Source organism: Plecotus auritus, assembly GCF_963455305.1.
Source record: "Plecotus auritus genome assembly, chromosome: 3".
Classification (NCBI taxonomy): Eukaryota; Metazoa; Chordata; class Mammalia; order Chiroptera; family Vespertilionidae; genus Plecotus; species Plecotus auritus.
This window is the reverse complement of record NC_137772.1, coordinates 184,744,364-184,757,188: the sequence shown is the minus strand read 5'-3', so window position 1 is coordinate 184,757,188 and position 12,825 is coordinate 184,744,364. Positions and strand designations below refer to the sequence as shown.

The 12,825-nt window shown below is 38.3% G+C and overlaps 1 protein-coding gene across 2 annotated transcripts in view; it reads left to right on the top strand.

The window, feature by feature from the left end:
* The window catches only part of LRRK2 (leucine rich repeat kinase 2), a 151,883-nt gene extending 144,631 nt beyond the window's left edge, over positions 1-7,252 (top strand). The window contains exons 48-51 of one of the 2 annotated variants that reach the window (XM_080663052.1): positions 1,241-1,393; positions 2,782-2,990; positions 4,760-4,831; positions 5,427-7,252. In XM_080663052.1, coding sequence (XP_080519178.1) covers positions 1,241-1,393; positions 2,782-2,990; positions 4,760-4,831; positions 5,427-5,548 — 556 coding nt within the window. In that variant the 3' untranslated portion in view covers positions 5,549-7,252. Of the gene's footprint in view, positions 1-1,240; positions 1,440-2,781; positions 2,991-4,759; positions 4,832-5,426 lie in introns of those variants that run through there. The other variant, XM_080663053.1, reaches the window with a different exon arrangement.
* The last annotated feature ends 5,573 nt before the right edge of the window (positions 7,253-12,825 follow it).

Below are 12,825 nucleotides of genomic sequence, written 5' to 3'. Positions count from 1 at the left end.
AGGGCAGTTGGGGGTATTAGGCAGGCAGGCAGGTGAGTGGTTAGAAGCCAGTGGTCCTGGATTGCAAGAGGGATGTCTAAATTGGCAGTTAGACATCCCCCAAGGGGTCTGAGATTGGAGAGGGTGCAGGCCAGGCTGAGGGACATCCTTTCCCCCCTCACCCTCCCCGCCCTGTGCACAAATTTTGTGCACCGGGCCTCTAGTATATAGATAAGATCTATAATATTATGGTTATACTAGTGTGGAAAAAAGAATGATTAATTTATTTTTATAGGTCAGGGAAGAATTTCACAGGAGCTGACATTTAAGTTAAGCCCCAAAGGCTAACTAGAAGTTTGCCAATACAGATGGGGCCTATGTTAGCCAATCTGTTTGCAAAATATGTAAAATGCCAAATGTTCTAGGTTGAAAAATTGATATTTTTAAAATGCTTGTCATTTTTCTTTATTTTCAAAGGGGGAAAGATGTGGATTTTTTTTTCCCTTATAACTTGACTGGCTTTTGTTGATGCAAAGGTACTTTTTGCTTTAATATTTGCAGGTGTTGCCATTAAAATTTATTTTAACATCTTATGTTTTATAACTCTAGGTATAGATGGCTAACAATTTTTGACAATGGAATTTTCTTGCCACATCATAAAGTCACTGATATTATGATGGTATTTCTTTTAGAAACTATGATGTTTTGGATATTTGGGCAGTATAAAATTCTATAAAGAATAAGATAAGCTCTGGCTGGTGTGGCTCAGTGGTTGACCATCAACCTATGAACCTGAAGGTCACGGTTCGATTCCTGTTCATGGCACATACCTGGGTTGTGGACTCAATCCCTAGTAAGGGGTGTGCAAGAGGCAGATGGTCAATGATTCTCTCAGCACTGATGTTTCTATCTGTCTCTCCCTCTTCCTTCTTCTCTGAAATCAATAAAAAACATTAAAGAAAGAACAAGATAAAATTAAAATTAAAACCAGAAATAAACATTAATTATGATCTTTGATTTATGTTATTATCAAGTGAAAAGTACAAAGTGACCAAAAATAAGTACCGTAGGAAGGTATATATTTAGTTCATATTAGAAAAGTGAAAAAAAAACAAAAAAAAACACCTGCCAATACACTAGCCTGTTTCTTTTTCAAAATGCTGTTAATATTTTACGTGCATTAAGAACTCATTTAGGGTCACATTACATGTTAAAATAGAAGAAAAATGAATAGTAGTGACCTTCTTTTTTCCCCCTCTAGGTTTTCTTATGCAGCTGTCAGTGACTCCAACATCATAGCAGTGGTGGTGGACAGGGCTCTCTACATTGCTAAGAAAAATAGCCCGTTTGTGGAAGTGTGGGATAAGAAAACGGAAAAACTCTGTGAACTAATAGACTGTGCTCACTTTTTAAAGTAAATTCATTGGGATTTTTTCCTGAATTTTATTTTGTTGCAGGAGGTACACAAGATCCACCTCTTAACAAAATTTTAAGTATACAATATATTATTGGTGACTATAGGTCCAATGTCATTGGTTCTTTATTTTATGCCGGTAAGAGCTGTCTTGTCTTTATACTTCAAATTTTACAAACGGGGCAAGTATGACTTATTTTTTTTCCTTTCTATCTCTAAATAGAAAGTTAAAAGGAAAAAAACAAAACACCTAGAAACAAAATTGTTTATGCTTTTCAGCACCGTGTCTTGGAATCCAGCAAATTTCATTTTTGGGGAAAAAAAAAAGGAGCATAATATTTATGGTTTCTTCAAGGTATTATAGAGAATACTCTCTAGTGAAAAGATAGTACATTATTAAAAATGACCGTACTGTATTCATTGCTGGCTGTACATCTAGTAGAATTATAGTATTAATATTACTAATAATTAGACTGTGGGTCCCAAAATACTGTGTTCTTAAGTAAAAGGTCACAAAATAATAACAAAAATATGGGGGAGGGGGCGCACTGGACTGACTACAGAGGGAGGACCAAACCAGAGCCTGAGAGCCAGCGTGTCCAGACAACCTCAGACTTGACATCAAGCACATCCTTTGTTGCTACTGCAAAGAAATAGGACCATCACCAGCCTGACCTGGTAGCCACGTTCTACTCTTGTTTTGTTTTTACTGAATACACTTTTATACTCTGCAGAACATTTAGATTAGATCCTATGTCCAAGAAAGGAGACTTCTAAGTTTTCTTTCCTAGGATCTTCTTATCTTACAGCTTTCCCCTTGCTCGGGGAGGAGATTTTTGTGCAGAAATGCTGACAGTTCTGCCTGGTAAAGGGTCTCCTAACACCTGAAGTTCTAAAATTATTAGGATCCTTTTATTGCTAATACCTCATTTTTGTGATGACTTATTCCTTAGCTCAGGGGGAAATTAGTGGTTTGTATTGATACCTTTTACATATAAATGATTATAATTTTATTTTTCTTTGAGGCTTTTATACTTCATGGAAAGCTTTTAAAAATAATGTTTTTCCTTCTTATTGGGAAAAATGTATTCTTTTTATACTGGATTTTTATTTATAAATATTGTATTTATCTTATTGAGTTCAAAATTTCTTGAAGTTAAGAGGCAATTGTGTTCTGTTTGATAATTTGTCCTTCAAGTAGAAAAATATGGCCTGGTGGCATTCAGTGTAAAGCAAAATTAGTTTTGTATAATGTTAATGAAATATAATTTCTACTGTTATGTATTCATAATTTAAAATATTATATATTTGTGTATATCTATATAGACATCTGTTGTATAACTTAATCATTGAAAAAGCATTAATGCATACTTTCTTTATGGTTTTAGGGAGGAAATGGTGAAAGTGAACAAGGAGTCCAAACACAATATGTCTTACTCGGGGAGAGTGAAAACTCTCTGCCTGCAGAAGAACACGGCTCTCTGGATTGGAACCGGGGGAGGCTACATGCTACTCCTTGACCTTTCGACCCTCAGGCTTATCCGTATAATTCACGACTTCTGTGACTCTGTCCGAGTCATGATGACAGCGCAGTTAGGCACGTGTCTTTCCTATGGATTTTTCTCATGTTCTCTAAGACTATAAAATATGTCGGTCTTTAAGTTTTCCCTGCACTTTCCAGTGTCACTTGAAGTGTCTCAGAGGTTCACATAGTGAAGCATAGGACTGGGACACATTTTGAATATTGTCATTAAAGAAATAGAGAAAGTAGATGCTCTCCACCCCATAAGGGAAGCAGATTATTTGAAGAGCACACAAGTCTGGGTTTTACTTCCTCTTTTTCTTTATACCTAAGGTAAAATGGGAAATGGACAGTGTTGAGTATTTTTTACTTTTGACCAAAGAAATGAAAGCAAATGTTTATTTTTATTATAGTTTAAGCTTCCCACCCTTGTTAAAGAATTCTGTTTGGCTTTTCATTCTATAAATAAATTTATATTGTTGTAACAAAATATGCTGAACTCCTTCCTCAAGCTACAAATATTGACAAATCATGATGTTTTACTCAAGACTTTATCCTTCCTTGCTCATTTAAATATGATGAAATCATGATGGTGCATGAAAAATATTTTCTACATAAATAATCACATTTCATTGTCTACTTTTCACTAATTATTTGGTTTAAAATAATACTATTAGTATATGTACAAAGTTGATCACAAAAATAACATTATGGGGTTAAGTTCTATGAAAGTAGAATTTGTGCCGCTTTGGCAAATAAGTAATAAACTGTTTGATAGGGTGAAGAAAATAGTAAATTGTTTTACAGGAATATATAAAGGAGAGACAAGTGTTTCTCCTCCCCATCCCCCATTTTCCATGCATGGATATCAGTTGCCCAGGAGTGAGAATGAGGAACTGCTAGCGATTGGTAACTGTCAGGATACAAGTCAACAAGCAGAGCAGGTGGTCTGTAGTGAGTTGCTCTCTAATCTTACTCCTCCAAGGTGGTTACATCCTCTAATTTAATTTGTGTGTACTTTGGGACCCATCAAGGTAGTTCCCTACTGACATTTTAGTGGGATTTCAATGGGTTTAATTGATTTTTAAAATAAAGATAAATTTAAACGTAACATACAAGATAGAGCATGGTCTGGCTTCACCCACCTCTCTCGCCTACATCATTTGCCACATTCCTCCCAGCTCGTTCTGGTCTAGAATAATGTTTAGTCCATCTTAAATACCATGCTTCATACTGCCTGAAGGTTTTGCATTTTTTGCTGAGTTAACTTAGTTACTAATTAGTAACTAATCTCCTCATTAGCACATAAACTCCTGTGGGTTGGATTTGCATGTGTTTGTTCACCCCTTTATTCCCAGGGCCTGGCCTAGGCCTCAGACATAGGGGACTTTTGGTGACTATTTGTTGAATAAGTTAATGAATGACTTGAGGAGAAGAATGGTTTTGTGACAGAGTATCAGTGTATCCATCCATGCCGCTCTCCATCCAGATGCTTCCCATTTGGCCAGTGCCTTATCAAAATACTTGCACACACACAATCCTATGTAATATAACTTTTGGTGGAGGGTTAATGTATAAATATTAAACCCATTTTGCAAAAAGGTTAAACTATTTTCTCAGGTCCACACAATTAATACATATTATAGAAAGGGGTAGATCACAAATTTTCTAACTTTAAAGAGTTTCTGGTCTTCTTGTAGAGCTTTTTATTAGATATAATTAGGTGTCTCTGAAAAAGGAAAATGTAAATTAAATTCCAAGGTTTTGTGTCTTAAAATGTGAACTGTACATTTTTAGTCCAACTTGTATTTTTTTAACAGAAAACTACTCTTTTTTTTGTAAAGGAAGCCTTAAAAATGCCATGTTGGTTTTGGGATATACCTGGAAAGGTACTGAAGATATGCAACACCAAAAAGGTAATGTTTAATAGGATATTGTTTTCCAAACATAGTGTGATGATATGGATGATTATAACATGTGCTTTATACATTTATAGTAAGTAATACATATACTATAAAACTTTAAGCATTTTTAATTGATAGCTTCTTTATAGTGCAAATAATTTAAACACAAGTCTTCAAAATTAATTTTCAGTGATTTAGGGGTATTAAATATTTATTTTATGTCAAAGTAGAGATATCAGCCATTATAAAATTAGAACTAACCCAAATTTAAACTAAATGTGGACATTTTTCCTTGCATCTTACCTATCCATTTGATGCCTGATTTTGAACAGTGTTTGAAAAGCTCTATTTCTTTCAGAAAATTAGATGTTAGGTTATTAAAGGTCCACATTCTTTTTAAAGATTTAGTTGTTAGTTTAACAATTTTTAAAAAACATTTCCCAAATGGAATCTTTATATATAAACGGCAATAATTTAGTACATTATATATAGGTATATTTCTATATGCACATTTGTCCAAAGTAACTGAATATAAATTAATGAAGTTAAAATAAAAATACCTTATGGCACATCTTTGAGACATTATTTTATTTTTTTATCTTTCTAGAATTACAATCTTGCTTATCTATTTGGGACATCAATCTTCCACACGAAGTGCAAAATTTAGAAAAACATATTGAAGTGAGAAAAGAATTAGCTGAAAAAATGAGAAGAATAACTATTGAATAAGAGGGATATCACGCACATTTTTATCTTTGGATGGGAAAATTATTCTCTTCTCTTGTAAATACTTCTTTAAAAAATGTTTACATATGAAAAGGGTATTCCCACTCTTTGAAGTAGCTCATGTGTATATGAAGGAATGTTTATATGTTTTATTTTAAAGGTAAATATTGTAAAAATAGTTACCATTGAAAAAGACCTATTTAATGTGTAAAATTATAATTCCTATGTATCCTAATTAATTTTATGAATTAAGTAATGAAAGAAAATCTATAAAAAGTACTTAATTGCAGCACTTATACTAAAATTTACAACGTGTAAAACTTTTTTGTTTTGTTATCCATAATGAAGGTAAACTTAATTTTACATTCTGTGCTTAAAACAAGACTATTGCTCGATTACTTTCCAGATTTTCTGCAAAGTAGATTAAAAATATTAGGACAGTTTCCCATATAATACATTCTTTCAGATTGCTTTTAAATGCAGTTATCATATGTGCTTGTAAATAGTCAATGCATTTGCACTAATAAAATCCTATATTGTAATGAAAGCCAGTTGGTTGCTGATGCAAATAATGCATCTTACAACTTTACTCCATCTGAAAGATGTGGCATGACACCACCAAACGTACTGATGGAAAGTGTCACATATTGCCAAAGCCCTCATATCCAGCCCTCTGTCTTTTCCTGTTTTGGTACCCTATCTTCGAATGTGGATACCCCGAATTTTATAACATGTAAATGCAATGTTAAGTCCTTCCAGTGATGGTTTCATGGTTTTATTGTGATTCTCAGTGCTAAGCCAGACCACTCCCCACTTGCTACTGTTTCTACTCATCTCTTTTCTAAATTTTTGGCCCTGCAAATCCTACATCATTCAGATAGAAACCCTGTTTTCAGGAGTGTAGAATCCTGAAACTGTACAATTTCCACCCAGACCATGGGGCCTAATATACAACACTCTTTAGTTTGCTGAAGAAGAAAGGAGCTTTAGCTATGATGGGTACTTCCTAATGTAGTTTTCTAAATTATACATAAATTTTTAAAATATAGTCCTGTAATAGGAGTATTGGGGCCAAATATATAGGTACAATTTGTCATTTCTGCTTTAAATAGAAAGATTTGGTGAATCATTTCAAACAATTCCCTATGGTTGGATTATTCGTCTATTTAGTATTTTCAGGACTGACTGGCATTTTATTATATGGAGACTTTAGATTTGTTTATATTAAGGGTAATCAAATTCTTTTGTAAAATTTTATTTTGTATCAGTTTTAGGTATACAACGTAGTGGTTAGACAATCATATACTTTACATAGTGTGGCCCTCGATATTTCCAGTACCCCAATTGGCACCATACATAGTGATCTCAATATGATTGGTTATATTCCCTATGCTTTATTTACTTTCCTGTTACTATTTTGTAACTGCCAGTTCATCTCTTCATCTGTTTTATGAAATGAAGGGTAATCAAATTCTTAACCTTGAAAGACTCTACTTTTCAAAGGGACCTATGTTTTAATTTGTTATGTAGTTTTAAAAAGTCAGAAATGATGGAGCTGTTTGTTCCTGTGAAATTTCTCATTGTAACTTTGTATTTATATGCAATTTTTTTTACAAAAGACAATTATGGAGAAATATATAAATGAACATTGTATTTAAGTGGAATAATAAACATTTTTTAAAGCCTGTTTGTGAATTTTAAAAATGTATGATAATGTTTCATTTTTTCACATATAGGTCTGGAATCCATCTAATATGAAACTTTGTATTAATCTGTGTATGGGACAATCCACTATAGGAAGTGTTAACTAAAGTTTTCTTTTGAGGATTTATTCAATTTTCTATAATACAACTAGTTTTCAGGAATCCAGGATAAAACGTGATGGGCATGATATATTCTATTTTTAAGTTCTCACAAATTTTTTTTCACTAGAAAAAATACAGGATGTTATTGTTCTCCTGTCAAAAGGCCGGTCTTTGCAGGACGGGGGAGTGAGGTTTGACAGAGGGAGGAAGCCGCTGCTTGCCAGCGGTGAGCGGTCCCACAGGACCACAATGACCCGAGTCCTGGCGCAGGTCATCTTGGGGATGCAGCGGTCCGTTGACTGGTTTGGACTTCTTGCCACTCTGGGGGACCTCCTTCCCATGTCCCAGCACATGTTGCAGTGCCTGTCAGAAGCCTTCCCACCAGCTTCTTGTTGTTGATGAGCAGCTGGGTGTTGTTCTTGACCCACTGGAGAGGGGGCTGTGTTCAGTTCCTCCTCTTCCAGCTTCTGCAGCGCCTCGGGGTCACCGCTCTAGGGTTTGTTGAGGAGGCTCATGGTGGCGGTGGCTGAGCTCTGGGAATGTTCCTGTCTCCTTGCATCTGCCTCTGAAGAGACTCACAAAATATTTTTTAAAAGAATTGTTTACTCTTAAATACTGAAACAAAAAATACAATTTTGTAACAGCTGAGTTAAAAAAACACACACCACAAAAACAGACAGGCACAGCGATTTAAACATGTTCCTGATCAGAGCCTTAAAATAATCTGCTCATCATTATCAAAACATAAGCATTTATCTTAACAGAAAAGATTCTTTCAGGGAAGTTTTGCGTTTAAAAAAATGGAGCCCTTCATCTAACTCGGGCAAGTGCTATTGATTATGCGTGAACCATGTTAACTACAATGCAACTTTTTATCACGAGAGTAAGACAGATATTGATGAAACACAGCAGAAGTAGCAAAAAAGATGATGAGCGTACAAATGTTCAGATATGGAGAAGAGATAAAGCCCAAAACCCTTGGGACTTTTCATCTTGATGTAATACATCACTGCAGACAGCGTAACACAGCCTGGGAAATCGAGCATTTTTCATGGGGAGCCATCAGCAATACAGGAAAACCTTAACCACAATCACTCGGGAGAATGGAATTCCTCATGCTCCATTCTGGCTAGTTTCCCACTCTGGGTGCTATGGCTTCCAACAGCAATTCGGAACCTGGCTGCTGATAGTGCACAGATACTTGATTTTTTCCGATTCCTTACGGCATTCAGAGGGTTCCTGGTACTTGGCTCTGAGGCAAGAAGCAGAGAAGACCCAAAGGCTGTAGCCTGAGTAAGTGTGAGTGGTGAGCAGAAGCCTGCTTCTCCTTCTGCGCGCTCCTCCCCCTGCCGTGGTTTCTTGAGAGTCGCTGCTTGGGAGAATCTCAGCTCAAGACGAAGAACAGGGAAAGGGAAGGAGTCTCAGCACCTGGGTCCTGGGGGCTGCTGCTTGGCCTCCGCGAGAACCCGCTGCTCCGTGGCCATCAGGGTCTTGGAAACTAACATGGAGAACCTTCTGTGTGTCACTCTGCCCTGAGCTTCCCCACATTTGCTCATCTGACCACCCAGAGGAGGAGGCTACTATCCCCTTTTATTTGTAAAACTACAAACCAGGGTGATCAATGCTGTGTTAGAAGTACTGCAGGAGAGTAGAGAATGCATCTACTTGGCCAGAGAGTAGAAAATCCAGAAGGATCACTCACACACACACACACACACACACACACACACACACACACACACACACCCTGTGTTAATATTTCAGCAGAGCCATTCAGAGTGGAATTAAGCATTTGAGGCAGAGGAATCACATATGCACTTATCTTGGGAAGGTGAGCTTATTTCATCCCACTCCTGGAGAATGTACATCTGGTGTATACTGTGGAAAGGTACTTTACCATAGTGGAAGCCCCGCGGAGGAAATGTTTTGCAAACTGATTGTCTCATGCTGTCAGTATTTTGCTTTCCTGTTACACATAGTATAGTGCAGATGGGGCATATGTCAGAGTAATTAGGCAACTACAGATAGAAGATACTTGTAGGCAAAAAAGGGTTTTCTGGCCATAAGATGCAGCTGGATTTCTGCTGCCAATCACTAGATACATATATCTTTGTCAAAGGATTGAACCAGAAAATCTTTGCTACAGACAGATGAATAAGAACATTGTTATTTTGACTTAAGTAACTGTTTTTAGAAAGAGATAAGTTTTCTTTTTTCCTTTTTCCTCCCTCCCTCCCTCCCTCCCTTCCTTTTTCTTTATTTTTTTTGCCCATCACCATATCCCCGCTATGCCCTCTTACACCTCCATCCACTCCCCTCCCCTGCCACAATCACCACACATTGTTCATATCCATGAGTTCTTTTTCCCCCCGTTTTTGCTCAACCCCCCCCCCCCCCAGCGCCTCCTCCCCCCCCCTCCCCCCCGGCCACCAAGCAGTCTGCCTGTTCTCTATGAGACTGTTTCTATTTTGCTTGGTAGTTAGTTAAGTTCATTAAATTCCACTTATGAGTGAAATCATATGATACTTGTCTTTCTCTGACTGGCTTATTTCATTAAAATTCCACTTCTGGGAATTTATCCAAAGCAACCCAAAACACTAATTTAAGAGAATATGTGTACTCCTGTGTTCATTGCAGCGTTATTTATAACTAGAGGCCTGGTGCACGAAATTCGTGCATGGGGGGGGGGTGTCCCTCAGTTCAGCCTGCACCCTCTCCAATCTGGGACCCCTCAAGGGATGTCTGACTGCCCGTTTGGGCCTGATCCCTCTCACAATCCAGGACTGCTGGCTCCCAACTGCTCGCATGCTTGCCTTCCTGATTGCCCCTAACCACTTCTGCCTGCCAGCCTGATCACCCTCTAACCACTCCCCTGCCAGCCTGATTGATGCCTAACTGCTCCCTGCCAGCCTGTTTGCCGCTACCTGCCCTCCCCTGCAGGCCTGATCACCCCTAACTGCCCTCCCCTGCAGGCCTAGTACCCCCCAACTGCTCTCCCCTGCAGGCCTGGGTTCCCCCCAACTGCTTTTCCCTGCAGACTCAGTCACCCCCAACTTCCCTCCTCTGCCGGCCGGGTTACCCCTAACTGCCTTCCCCAGCAGGCTTGATTGCCCCCAACTGCCCTCCCTTGCAGGCCTGGTCCCTCCCAACTGCCCTCTCCTGCTGGCCATCTTGTGGTGGCCATCTTGTGTCCACATGGGGGCAGGATCTTTGACCACATGGGAGCAGCCATCTTGTGTGTTGGAGTGATGGTCAATCTGCATATTACTCTTTTATTAGATAGGATAGAGGCCTGGTGCACAGGTGGGGGCCAGCTGGTTTGCTCTGAAGGGTGTCCTGGATCAGGGTGGGGGTTCCCTTGGGGTGTGGGGTGGCCTGGGCGAGGGGCCTGTGGTGGTTTGCAGGCTGGCCACACCCCCTGGCGACCCAAGCAGAGGCCCTGGGATCTGGGATTTATTTATCTTCTACAATTGAAACTTTGTAGCCTGGTGTGGAGCCAAGCCTTCTGCTTGCTCTGTGGCAGCAGCCATTTCTGTTGGGATTTATGTATCTTCTATAATTGAAACTTTGTAGCCTTAAGCGGAGGCCAAAGCAGGCCAGGGCTGCAGAAGCTTGGCTTCCTCCATTGCCGGGGGCAACCCTAGCCTCCTGCTCTCTCCAGCTCCATGGCTGCTGCCATTTCTGTTGGGCTTTATTTATCTTCTATAATTGAAGTTTTGTAGCATTGAGTGGAGGCCTGGGCTGGCAAGAGCAGGTGGAAAGCTTGGCTTCCTCCATTGCCGGGGAAACCCAAGCCTCCCTCCTGCTCTCTGTGGCTGCAGCCATCTTGGTTGGGTTTATTTGCATATTCCCTCCTGATTGGCTGGTGAGCATGACTGGTGGGCGTGGTTTCTGGGTGTAGTGGAGGTATGGTCAATTTGCATATTACTCTTTTATTAGATAGGATAGTCAAGATTTGGAAGCAGCTCAAGTGTCCATCAACAGATGAGTGGATAAAAAAGCTGTGGTACATCTACACAATGGAATACTATTCTGCTTTAAAAAGGAAGAAAAATTTACCATTTGTGACAGCATGGATGGACCTGGAGAAGAGATAAGTTTCTTAATATACTTCGGGATGTGGATTTCTTTGTTGAAAGACTACAACTCAGGTTAAACAAAATATGCCTAAAACGAAATAGAAAAGGAACTTGTACATTCAAATGAAGACTATGCTTTAATAAAATTTCATTTGATGGCTCTGTGTTCATTTAATCAATGCTGCCATTATTACTCAATTATTAAAACTTACCTAAAGAGTCACTTTAAAAAAAGAATTTTAAAAAACCTCCCTAAAGGAACCAGTGAGAAGAATTCCACATTTAAAGATAGGAAGACTTTGGCCTAAATTTCAGATTCAGCAATTACTAGGTCAGTGAACCAGACCAAATCACCCAAGTGGCCAGAGAACCAGTTTCCTCATCTGTAAAATGGCAAGAGTGGTGTAGCCACCTTTTCTAGAGGGATAAGGGTAAATCATGTAATTAATTCCCAGTCAAGTCACATGCAAAGAAGAATTAGCTAGGAAGAGGGTATAGCTATAAAAGGGGGGACATCTGTAATACTTTCAACAATAAAGATAAATTTAAAAAACAAGAAAAAGAGCACCTCCTATGCTAAAAAAAAGAGAGAGAGATTTAGGTTCTGATAAATATATATGTATTGTCGTCTCTAGAGTAACCGCTAAAAGAATATGAACAGAGTACAGCTAACTCTTGAATAACCCGGGGGGTTAGGGGTGTCAACTACTGTGCAGTCCAAAATTTGAGTGTAGCGTTTGACTCAACAGCAGGCCTTTCGCATCCACGGAGGCAAAGCCTGCATACAAAGGGCTGACTGTATTTATTGAAAAAAAAGTCCACTTATAAGTGGCATGTATACATTCCAAGCTAGTTGATGAGAAAAAAAAAACCCTCAGAATATTTTTAGTCCAAATGAAAACAAAAAATTAGTGAAATCAAAACATGGAAAAAATTGGACATAAAAATATAACATAGGTATATAATTAATATATCAGTGCTTACATTAGATGTAAATAAAATAAATGAAACAAGACATGATTTTCAGATTATAAAAAAGTCCATCTGTACACTATAAGATACATCTAAATTTTAAGAATACATGAATATTGAGAAGTAAATACTAGAAATACGCACACAATCATACACACACATGCACAAGTAACAAGTAAAATGAAGCCCAGGCAGCTATGTGAGACAAAATGGACTTTAAGGCAAACATCATCACCAAAAATAAGCGGGATCACTTTTTTGGGGCCCTAGGCAGGGCACCCTGAAATATCCTGCTATGGCATATTGATTACTTTGAAATAAAGTTATTTGACAAGGGGCTGGTGCCAGAAGGGAACTTTACCCTTCCTTGTGTCCTGGAATTCAGGAAATAAATCTTCCATGTGACAGGTGTCCTCCCTGCACC